Consider the following 11743-nt stretch of genomic DNA (forward strand, 5'->3'; position numbering starts at 1 on the left):
ACCAGCTGCACAGGCAGGCTGGAAATGAGATGCAGGTGATCGGTATCGGCAACAAGAGACCGTGATCAACAATCACTTTTTCACGGAAATCGGCCGATTATGATCGGTGGCCGATAGATCGGCACATATCTTATACACTAAATTATTTTTTCAATTGGGTGATGACTAGCCAGGTTTGTGGTGTATCTCTAGCTGTTGACAACTGCTTCATAAAAACGGATACGTATGTTTTACAATTATAAATACCTGTTGTGCCCCCTTTTTTTGTCCTTCTTGTTTAGAACCAACTAGCAGCACAGTGTCTGAGAGTTGCGAAGGATCCAACCAGGAGGAGGGTGATCCGACTGAGAGGGAGGTACCATGCACTTCAGAAGAGGAGAGTAGTGACATGGACCAGACAGACCAGCAGGCCCCCACTAGCGTCCAGGAGAACCAGGAGAGCAGCCGGGATGGAGAGGAGAGCAGCAGTGACCCGGTCAGCAGCAGCAGTAGTACAGAGGAGGGGGCAGTGGCAACGCGAGAGGAGACCGCTGTCGCTCCCTCCTTCAGTACAACTGAACCTCCTACAGAGGGCGCCACCTTAAACACTGAGACCATCGAGGAGCCTATGGAGCAGGATTAGACTGAAGGCCACCCCTTCACCCTGCAGTCGCATGTGACTGTAAACCAGCTTGTTCTTTCCATCAGTGGTCGCCAAGACGACAGGCACCTCAAACACCAGACGAACACCTCGCCCTGCCTCTGGACACTCCTCCAAAATGGCTACTATTTTGGAGGAGTGTATTTTCTGGGCTCCAGAAAATATTTTTTCTTTCTATTGGAATATTTTACAGGTTTTTGTTTTTAAATCCAACAGGGTTGATTTTATTAGCCTTGGAATTTTTTTCCCTCTAATTATTTTTATGATCAGTGAGTTTATTTTGACTGCTGTGGTTTATGGCTCGAGTTTTGGACCACTTACTCCAACCTGTAACAGGAAGTAACTTGCCATTCTACAGACTATTATTTAGGAGACTTTTCATAAGAAGTATAACCACTTCTATGAGTTTAAGTGTTGGTTTATCTTTAATCCACCAGGCTCCATCAGCCAGTTTTTTTTTTGTTTTTTTTTTACAATTGATTTCTCAGTGAGACGAGAAGCTTTTATTTTTACCACTTGCTATCCTCATATTTGAAGCGTCTTTCCACAGTGATACACTACCAGTCCCACTGAACTATACAGACATGTTCCCTTTTGTAATAGCATCCTCTGTAAACTGATGTTTTCTTGGATGCATAAAACCATAATTTATTAGATTTCAGTTCAGTGACTTCTTCTGGAGTACATTTTGGGGATGTTTTTTGTCTGCCGGTTGTAGTTCCCGAAAAATCCAGCTGTAAGTACAAAGATGGAGCGCTTTCTTTGTATCGTGATGTCACCACGTTGTTTCACCGACTGACCGATATCCAGTTTTTGGTTACAGTTCTACACCTGTTTCTGCAGCTGTACTTTTTTGATATTTAGAATTTTAAATTTCTGTAAAGTAGATTTTTTTTGTAGATTGTAATACAGTTTGTGTTCACTGCCTTTGTGAAACAATATATTATTGTATAATTTCTGTGTATACTCTGAATGCTTTTGCTTTCAGCGCGGTATTCAGAAATAGCAATAAATGTTAACATTTTTAAGTGTGTTGGTCGTGCTTATTTATAGGACTCAGAACTGTTACAGCAGAGCACAGTTGTGAAGGAGAAAGAGCATATTCTATGTTTAGATCTCTGAAAAGTGGGGTGCATTTCCATCAATCCGTTTTCTTACACTCAACTTTAGGAGGGGTTCTGGTGCCTATCTCCAGCTGTCAACAGGTGAGAGGTGGGGTCACCCTGGACAGGTCACCAGTGGCAGAGATAGACGGGACAAACAACCAGGCTTACACTCTCACACCTAAGGAGAATTTATACAGACCAATTAACAGTCATGTTTTAGGACTGGGAGGAAGCCAGAGAGAACCCACACACGCACAAGGAGAACATGCAAACTCCATGCAGAAAGACCCCGGGTTGGGAATTGAACCCAGGACCTTCTTGCTGCAAGACAACAGTTCTACCTACCGCACTGTGTTGTACATTTGTAATCAGCTTTTTTACTTTGATACTCATAAATAAATTCTATTGCAACCAGTAACCTTTAACTTTAGTGAAATGTTTTCTTTTTTTATGGAAGCAAGAACGGAAGCATTTTTGCAAAATTGTTTACTTTTATTAATTTTAAGGTCATTTGTTATAAATGACCTTCAGGATGGTTTGCACCACAGTGAAAAAGTTCTAGGCAAACAACCAGAGCATAACACGTGAAAAGTTGTGGCAAGGCTTGAAAATGGATGTTGATCCATTTAGTGTTGACCTCAGCATATTTCCAAATAAGACTAGATCGGTTTGTGCAGAGCTGATCTCGCTGTAATTTTGAGCAAATGTTATGTTGAGGTAGGGTGGAGGAAGTAAGGCAGGAATTGATGGTAAGGGGACAGTAAAGGGCTGCACAGTGGTGCAGTTGGTAGAGCTGTTGCCTTGCATCAAGAAGGTTCTGGGTTTGATTCCTGGCCTGGGATCTTTCTGCATGGAGTTTGCATGTTCTCCCTGTGCATGCATGGGTTCTCTCTGGGTATTCTGGCTTCCTTCCACAGTCCAAACACATGACTGTCAGGTTAACTGGCCTCTCCAAATTCTCCCTATGTGTGAGTGTGTGTGCATGGCTGTTTGTCCTGTCTGTCTTGGTGTTTCCCTGCGACAGACTGGTGACCTGTCCAGGGTGACCCCGCCTCTCACCCAGAACATTAGCACCCCTCCCGACCCCACTAGGGACAAGGGTGTACAGAAAATGGGTGGATGGGATAGTAAAGAGGAAACCAGGCAGACCTCTAAAATATGCAGGGCAGTGTGCCTGGAAGACCAGGGTTGGGAAACACTTTTAACTTACGGAGTTCAAGTGAACAATTCATCGTTCACTTTAGCCCTGATGGTTTGTTTTGATAATTGACTAGCAGGCAAGCCACTGGAAAAAGTTTATTAATGGTTCCAACAATGGATAAAGGTATAACTAAATCAAAGTGTTTATTTTGTTAAACTTTTGTGATTACAAGCTCAATGTGAATTCACAGATGTGCGATTTTCTGTCTGGAGGACATTTTGAGCTGGCATGGATTTTTTTATTTATTTATTTTTCTGAGAAAAGGTGGACAGTACACCTTGCACTTCACACACAGAGATGAGGAATCCTTTGTCTACCACTATGACAGTAGTGGTAGATCTTTGTTGGCTAGCCTTTGCTAGCCAACCCTGACCTCATAAAGAGTTGTTTTGTCATTCATTGATCCCTGAAACAAAGGTCACCTCAACATGGGTCCTTTCATGAGACTTATATTTGGAGAACATCTCACTTTGGAGGAGAGGAGAACCAGGAGTTTTGCATTTGAGCTAAGTACAATCTTCTATTACCTGAGTATCAGGAACATCTTTGAAATCATCAAAGAGGTGAGCTTGGATGTTCTGTGCATTCAAGCTGCTAGTCCTTTGGAGTACTGGAAGCTCAATAAAAGCCTGTTTCCCTGCTCTTACCCATGTACCACACATATACCTCAGTGCACCCAGCAGTAGTGTTAACAGTGCTGGGTGCTATCACTCATGTCATAGATGAAAAGAGAAACTGCATAGCTTGAGAAAAAGACAATTTTTGTCTAAAATAACCTTCCTTTCAGACTAGACTTATAGATTGGGCCAAAATATGACTGTCAGCCTTTCATCCCTGATTTTAAGGACAGGCTCTGTTGTCACTGAGGACTTAAGTGCATGCTAAAATGCTGTGCAGGTTATTTGGTATTTTTTCCCTGTTAGGACGTCACTTGCTCTGTTACACAATTTTTGTTGCAAAAAAGCATGTATGTTCTGACAAAGGGAAAAAAATGACATTTCTTGTAATTTTGATGTCCACAGAGCAGAATTTGTAGAGATTTGAGTTGATCATTAAGATTGTATAACCAAGTACTTGCTTTTGTTTTAAGTTATTTTTGAACCCTCCCCTCCCCTCCCCTCCCAAGTATTATTATTAGAATTTTTCTGTTATACAGATACAATACACACTAGACTTATACAATAAACATACAAAATAACAAAAACATACCTTGCAATCCCTCCCCCCCACTCCAAAAACCTAGAGCTCACTCTGTCCATACAAAAACAATTAAGTTTTTGTACGGACAGTGTCTACTCTCTGCCTTCCCAGAGTGTCTACACTCATCCTCTTCATGGCAGTCTCATGAAGAGGATGACCAGGGTTGTCCATTATTTTCTTGATTCTATGAAAAATCCTTTTTTGTATAAAAATTTTCAGAGGTTCCACAGGCTTCTTTATCAGGCTGTTGAGCCTTTTTAGGTCCCTGGTTCTGATGGACCAGGGACCAGACTGGACTGGAGCAGATATGTTTGTCCTGTAAAAGTCACAAACTCACAAATGTATTTCTCTTTGTAGGCCCTTTAAAGCCATCTGGAAAATGTGCAAAAGCAAAGTTCACTGTCTATTTGAACATCCAGGGTTTCCCCCAGTGCGCTATAAGCCTAGCCGGCTGCCAGGCTTTATTTACCCCCCGCCAGGCTAAGCGTTGCTTGTTTGTGTTTTTATGTATAAAAGAAAAACACTTTTTTTCCCAAATAAGTCAGACTGCAAGCGTCTCTGCTGCGGTGAGAATATCACCAATCACACTGATGGCCACCTTGCGAGCTGTTGCAGTTTTCAATTCAATTCAGTTAAATTAAAAAAATATTTTATTAATCTCCACAAAATTAAATGTTGTAACTCATTAATTCTTTAAAGAGTTATTGTAGACGGTGATGGCTGATGGCAGGGAAGATCTCTTGTAGCAGTCTGCATTACGGCGAATCTGTAGAAGCCTCTGACTGTATACACTCTGCCTTCCCAAAATAGTCTCATGAAGAGGATGACTAGGGTTGTCCATTATTTTCTTGATTTTATGAAAATCCTTTTTTGTATAAAAATTTTCAGAGGTTCCACAGGCTTCTTTATCAGGCTGTTGAGCCTTTAGGTCCCTGGTTCTGATGCTGATGCTGCTGCCCCAACAGAAGAGAAGAGATGATGTTCTCAACAACATCTGCAGGGATCTGCAGCATCTTCCTCAAGAAGTCCAGTCTGCTCTGTCCCTTCTTTAGACGGCTTCATTGTTGTGTCTCCAGTCCAGTCTGTTACATTTGACATATATATTGTTAAAAAAAGCTCGCATTCTCGCGTTCTCACTAAAACCAGGAAGATAGAGCACATACCAGATTTAAAGGCCCTACACTGGCTCCCTGTAGCTCAAAGAATAGACTTTAAAATTCTGTTAGTTTATAAATCACTGAACGGTTTAGCACCACAATACATTAAAGATCTGTTATTGCTGTATCAACCGTCTAGACCCCTCAGATCTTCTGGTTCTGGTTCTGCTCTGCATCCAGAACCAGAACCAAACGAGGAGAAGCAGCATTCAGTTTCTATGCACCACAGATTTGGAGCAAACTTCCAGAAAACTGTAAAACAGCTGAAACACTGGGTGCCTTTAAATCTCAACTTAAAACCCACCTGTTTGGAGTTGATAATGGCTAAATTAGTGTTAGAGTGTGGGTTTTGATGTCTTCGATGTTTTTAATGTTTTTATCTTTACTTTTCATCTAGTTATTAACTTCTTTTTATTTCTCTTTCACACTGTCTATGTAAAGCCCCCCCGGAAAATGTCCCAGTTCAACGAATCTATATCTAGGGGTGTGAGAATCCTTGCTAAATGACTTTTAACTAAAGTCCTACAGGATTTAGAGTCCCAGTTGACGGAGTTTCAACTAAAAACCTAGAGGTTGGAGTCCTTGTCAAACGGTGTTTTTGACTAAAGTCCCAGAGGGTTAGAGCCCCAGTTAAATGACATTTAACTGAAGTCCTAAAAGGGGTTTTAATGCTTTTATCTTTTTTAATCTTTTTCAAAATGTCTTTCTCTTTCTCACTGTTTATTCAATGTCACATGCTGTTTTTATTTTAATTATGTGAAACACTTTGAAATGCCTTGCTGCTGAAATGTGCTATACAAATAAAATTTGATTGATTGGTTGATTGATGAATAGAGCACTTGATATGAACCTTCTGAAATATAATGATCAATCTCAGGTGTTAGTAGCCATAGATAAATTCCAGATTTTTAAGCACTATGAGAATTGCCTGACATTGTTCTCCAAATATTGATCAATGATATCGATCACAATAAAGCAGGACTTTATTATGAGGGGTTTTGGTAGCTTTAGATGGACGTCTGTACAGCCAATCATCAGATGCCATAATGACGTCCCCTCCAACCAAAACAAAATTAGTATTCTAAATGTTTTGTACTCTGTAGCATCAGATATGTCAGACAATAAAAGTTTATTTTAAGAGACATTATTGTAAGCATAAACATTAACCAGAATAATATGACATTCTTCACAGTTCAGAATCGCAGCCAACCAATGACTAAACTCATCATACAACTGATTTCATACATTTCCAAGGCCATCTGCCTTGGAAATGTGTTGAAGCAGCTGCAGATTTGCTAGAGCCATGGCTGATTCCCCACTGATTAGTCCAGAAGCTGATGTCTGAAGCTCAGGAGTGAGTTTCTCATAGGAAAACACAGTTAGATTTTTGTCCTTTACAAAAAAGAAAAATGGCTTTTCGTTTTGCTATCTTACGATTTTAAAGTTGTTATCCAAGTGGAGCCAGCACATTAACAACTTAGTATTGATTAACATCCACCATGGTTGTTTCTTGCCGCTTGCACACATCAGGAAGGAGAATAGTGATGTTTGTCGAGTATGAATGATGTTCAGGCAGGGTTAGGGTTAGTGACCTGGCTGTACAAACTCGGGTCACATCTGAAAACATCTGGCACATATCAGATTTAGAACCACATATCTAAGTGACCTGGGTCACATTAGGAAAAATCCATTCTGTGTTGTTCAGACTTTTATGAAGAATTCTGATTCAGGTCACAACCAATCGGCCTCAGAAGATGATAAAGAACCAAGCGAATAAAATTTTGGACTGAAATCCTGTTAGATTTCTTCACTGTCATGTTTTGTGACTTTTCTCATCTGAAGCAGGACATTTTTGTGTCAGACACACTGACTGGCTTCAGCTGGAGGACACACACCTCCTTCTCCACACATGCATTCTCCGTGTCATCCAACAGAGGGTACTGTTTAGTTTCCACAGCAAGGTGATCATGTTCAGAGATTAAAATGCAGACTAACTCTTCCTCCTCTTCCTGCTGCTGGTGTCACATTCTCTACGTCCTTATGAATCATCTTGAATGATGACTGAGCTTCAGTTTTTTTGGGGGTGGGGTGGGGGGGGGGTGGGCAAAAAACTAAAGCTCAGTCATCATGACCTTCAGCTTCTCCAAACCCCGTCTGAAGAATGTCACATTTTTTTTCTCTTCAGCCTTGAGCTACAGACTCTAAATGTAGTCAATTTGCATTGAGAGCGCCGTTTGCTGCTGTTGCTGCAGCTCGGTGTTACAACACACTTTCATCTCACCTTGTAAGGAAAAACCCACAGGCAAAGCCAGCGTGTCTCACTCCTCACAACAGAAAAATATGAGATCCACTTTCTTCCATGCTGCCACACTAAGACTGCAGAAATACACCACTCCATCAGAAACAACCAATCAGAGGGTCTTAATGCTGTCAAGACTCATGTCAGATCCATGGGGAAGTGAGGGGCCAATGTGAGTCTTCTGGCCTTATAATGGCTCTGAAGGGTNTTTCTCGTCAGTTACCGGGATTCCACCTCTGGGTTGCGGGGTGTCGAGACACGGGGGCGGCGCAGTATCGAGGTGGGGAGCCCGCAGGTCCGTGCGGAGATGCTGAACATGTGGAAAGTCAGGGAGCTGGTGGACAAAGCGTGAGTACCAACCGAGATGGAGGCGCAGAGCTAACCCGCTAAGTGGCCCGTGAGCTAACCGGTGATTGAGCAGCTCTCACCGGGCAGCATCATTAACTTTTATCGCTGATGGAGGAAAGAATACGGGCCTTCAGCTGTTAGCTTTGACCACTTGGCAAACTGCCAGCCTTGTCCCATGAATTAATATTTCGTCGCGTTTTCATCGTTATCTCTTATGGCATCATTGTAAAGTGAGAATGTGTTTGTGGCTTTCAGTTAGCTAATTCGGCTATAAGCAGGTCAGGTGTTGTTATCCCTCAGAGTGCTGCTGCAGCAGACTAACAGCCTAGCTGTCCCACCCCGGTGATGCTCACCATCTCCATGTCCGCCCAGCACATTGCACACCTCCAACAGGAAGGAGGCTGATTGATAATGACGGACATATAACCGGCTAAGCATGTTGTATTCTCAACATTCACATTGTCCCGATGAGGCCCACAGCAATGTAGCATGCTGGCAAACAAACACATACTTTAGTAGGACATGTGTGCTCCTAAACACATGCATTGTGTTTTTTATGCCTCTGTGATGTAGGTTTATGAATGTAGTTATTACAGTGCAGCCATGCAGGAGGAAGAAAATCTTCTTGTACTCTTTGTTCCTGCAGCTACATGCATTGACTTTGGCTGAGTAAAACCAAAACTAACCCAAATGTGTATGTGCAACCACTAATGAGGTTTCTTCAACTCTGTTTCTGATTCAGGATATGGGGATGCCTACTGACATTTAGTTTGTGACTCTTACTGCTCTAGCTAGTGTAAAAGAGTGACATTAAGACTAATAACAATAAGTAGTACATCTTTAAACTAGGTTTGGAGTCCAAATACATCCAAATTTCTTCTGCGTAATTTTGTAAAGTTTATTTCCATCCATGTTTGTGGATTTATAACATATTTCTGCAAAGCTGCAATGCTAACTGACAGAGTTTACGGAGGATTATTATAATGTTTTGATAATTGACCCATAAGGAAGTATAAATACATTACTGCACAATATCAAGAATACATGTCATTGTGATGCTACAAGCCACAAAGTAGTGCATGCCGCAATAAGCAATAAATCAATCGCATGATAATTTCCATTTGGATGATTTATTGTTTTTCTCTCTCTACCATAACCTGGGTGGCAAAGGTTTTCAGCATGGTGCATTGGTTTTGTTTGAAGGACAGTTTTCTTTAGCTTCATAATTCATTTTATTTGTTGTTTTGTTTATTTATTTGGGGTATTTAAAATGTTGTTTATTAATCTTTTGAGAATGTGTTCTTGCATTATTATGCCATCACCATTTTATGACTTGAAAATGTTCTCAAAACAACAATATTATCATTTATTGCAATAACGTTTGGGACAATTTATCATCCAGCAGAATCAGTCATCTTGACAGGCCTACTTGCAACTGAAAATAAAGACAAAAAGTACTACGTGGAGTTAACATTAAGACCAGAGAAGGAAGAATACAGACGAGGGAGTAGATGAAGCAGCACAGGGCTTGAAATGGAGTAACAGACAACAGCTTCCATCAGCTGTTGGTTGTGGCTGGCTGAGCATGATGAATACACTCCATTATTGATCTGCCTCCATAGAACTGGCAGCAGAGGCATTTCTTCTCCAGCATATTAAGAGTCACGCTAATATAAAGCTTTCTGCTTTCTGCGATGGCTGATTATAACACAGTTAAAAGTGGCTGCTGCCTGGGATAAATCATTGATCATTGTTGGTTTTCTCTTGCTGTGAGTTTGGCAGGTTTCAGAGAACAAAGAGATGGGGAGTAAGGCAGGAAAAGAAAGGGACTGCTCACTGTGAACAAGCACTGAAAGAGAAATGACAGGAGTTATTTTAAACTGATGATTCTCGGACTAAATTGTTACCTGAATAAGCGTTGGGTATGAAGAGATTGGCTTTGTATGTACAGGAAAACAGAGAGTAGAAAGTGAAGTACAGGAACAAAGAAGACAGGAAACAGCATACCTGTGTTCACCTCCCTTTGATGTACAGACTTGCTCTTTTCCCTCTTTGTGCCTCAGAAAGCTTCTGCCTCTTTGCCCACATCTGTTATCTGATAAAGAGTTCAGCAGCACAAAGGATTTTCCAAAGTGTGTTATTCAGCGAAGCAGGATTCTGCCAGTCCTCAGACAAAACGCTAAAGCTTATTTGTGGTTTTGTGTTTTGAATGAGTTGTTGTAATAAGCTAGTAGATAATTTTTATTTGTATAGATGAAAATTGCAAGTAAAATAACATGAAATAAGTACAAATTCAGGTTTTTGCTCATTCTTCTGCTCAGTCTGTTGAAGTTTTTTTTTGCTTATCTTTCCATGTTAAGACAAATAAGATGTGATGCATACAAGTTTTATAGTCACACTGGTGATGTTAACAGGTATAAATGTTTGTGTCAACAGCACTAATGTGGTGATGAACTACTCAGAGATAGAGTCTAAGGTTAGAGAAGCTACCAACGATGACCCCTGGGGGCCCTCTGGACAGCTAATGGGAGAGATAGCCAAGTAGGTGTAACAACACACACACACACACACACACACACACACACACACACACACACACACACACACACACACACACACACACACAGGCATGAGATGTGATCTGTTTTACTCATGGATGCCAGCAGAATGACCATAAATGTGTGTGTGTTTATAGAGCTACGTTTATGTATGAGCAGTTCCCAGAGGTGATGAACATGCTGTGGACCAGGATGCTGAAGGATAATAAGAAGAACTGGAGAAGAGTGTACAAGGTAGGACTGCCACACATCGTATCTGTGTTCCCTGAAGTCTGCTCTGGGTTTATTGAAGCAGGGTTAGAGGTTTCTTTGCTTGACGTCAGGCCTACATATATGGCTTCTTCCCATGTTTTTCACGTGAGGGACCGTGACCAGGCCCAGATTCCTTCTGTCTGTATTTCATTTTTTTAGGTTGAGTTTTCTTTTTACATTTGTGTGTTGCATCCCAGGATCTTGATTGGGTCTCATGTGTCGTTGATGTTATGAATAACTTTTTTTTATTGCATTTGACGGTTTGCAGTCGGTGTTGAGCTGGTTCCCCCTGCTTGTGGTTGAGAGGTTATTTTACAATCTTTTTTGCGGGACCGCTCTGCAGTTTTATCCTGTTCCAGAAATGAAATGTTTTCTTGCATTTTGAGTTGCAGAAGGAGCAACACTGATCTAAAACCAAATTGTATCTATTATAATCTGTTCAAACATTTCTGGATTACGTCAGTTTGAAAAGCCTGATTTTCTTGTGAAGGCAATTCTGACCTTACTTCATTCTTATTACTTCAACTTTTTTTTAAACAAAACTACTACAGCAGGTGTGTCATCGTGTGTTTTGAAAAACCTGCAGAATTTCTCTCACTGGTTCTGTACGTCCATCACTTGCAGTGAAGAAGAGAAACATAATTTCATCAGCAACACGAAACGTTGCAGCTCTGTAAGCGAGGCTTCTTGCGTTACATTTTTAACCAGCTCCTGTTTTTTTATGAAATGATCACTGAGCTCAGAGGAATAATGTTGTAAAATTACTTTTTGACGGTTAGAAAAATGAAACCTCTGTCTCTCAAGTCAAGTTTGTTTGTGTAGCATATTTCAGCAACAAGGCAGTGCAAAGTGCTTCACTGCATAAAAACATAATACAGTAATAATTTATGAAACAAGCAATAAACATTACAAATGCCATCATCAGAACCATCAGGCAAATATACATCCAATATAATATTTAGCCTTGATTTAAAGGAACTCA

The 11743-nt window shown here is 40.9% G+C and overlaps 2 protein-coding genes across 2 annotated transcripts in view; both read left to right on the forward strand.

Annotated features, from left to right (window-relative positions):
- The window catches only part of LOC106942144 (serine/threonine-protein phosphatase 4 regulatory subunit 2-B-like), a gene marked incomplete at its 5' end in the record, with an annotated part of 12103 nt that extends 10435 nt beyond the window's left edge, over positions 1-1668 (forward strand). The window contains one exon of the mRNA XM_015025338.1: positions 282-1668. Within this exon, the coding sequence (XP_014880824.1) occupies positions 282-622 (341 nt within the window). The remainder of the gene's footprint in view (positions 1-281) is intronic.
- Positions 1669-7799: 6131 nt separating this feature from the next.
- LOC106942145 (clathrin interactor 1-like) lies at positions 7800-10935 on the forward strand. Its single transcript, XM_015025340.1, has 3 exons — positions 7800-7951; positions 10388-10492; positions 10647-10935. Exons 1-3 carry the CDS (start codon positions 7911-7913, stop codon positions 10918-10920), a joined length of 420 nt encoding a protein of 139 aa, XP_014880826.1. The 5' UTR covers positions 7800-7910; the 3' UTR covers positions 10921-10935.
- The last annotated feature ends 808 nt before the right edge of the window (positions 10936-11743 follow it).

This window comes from Poecilia latipinna, unplaced genomic scaffold (assembly GCF_001443285.1).
Source record: "Poecilia latipinna isolate Pla-1442-1.1 unplaced genomic scaffold, P_latipinna-1.0 Scaffold4069, whole genome shotgun sequence".
Lineage (NCBI taxonomy): Eukaryota > Metazoa > Chordata > Actinopteri > Cyprinodontiformes > Poeciliidae > Poecilia > Poecilia latipinna.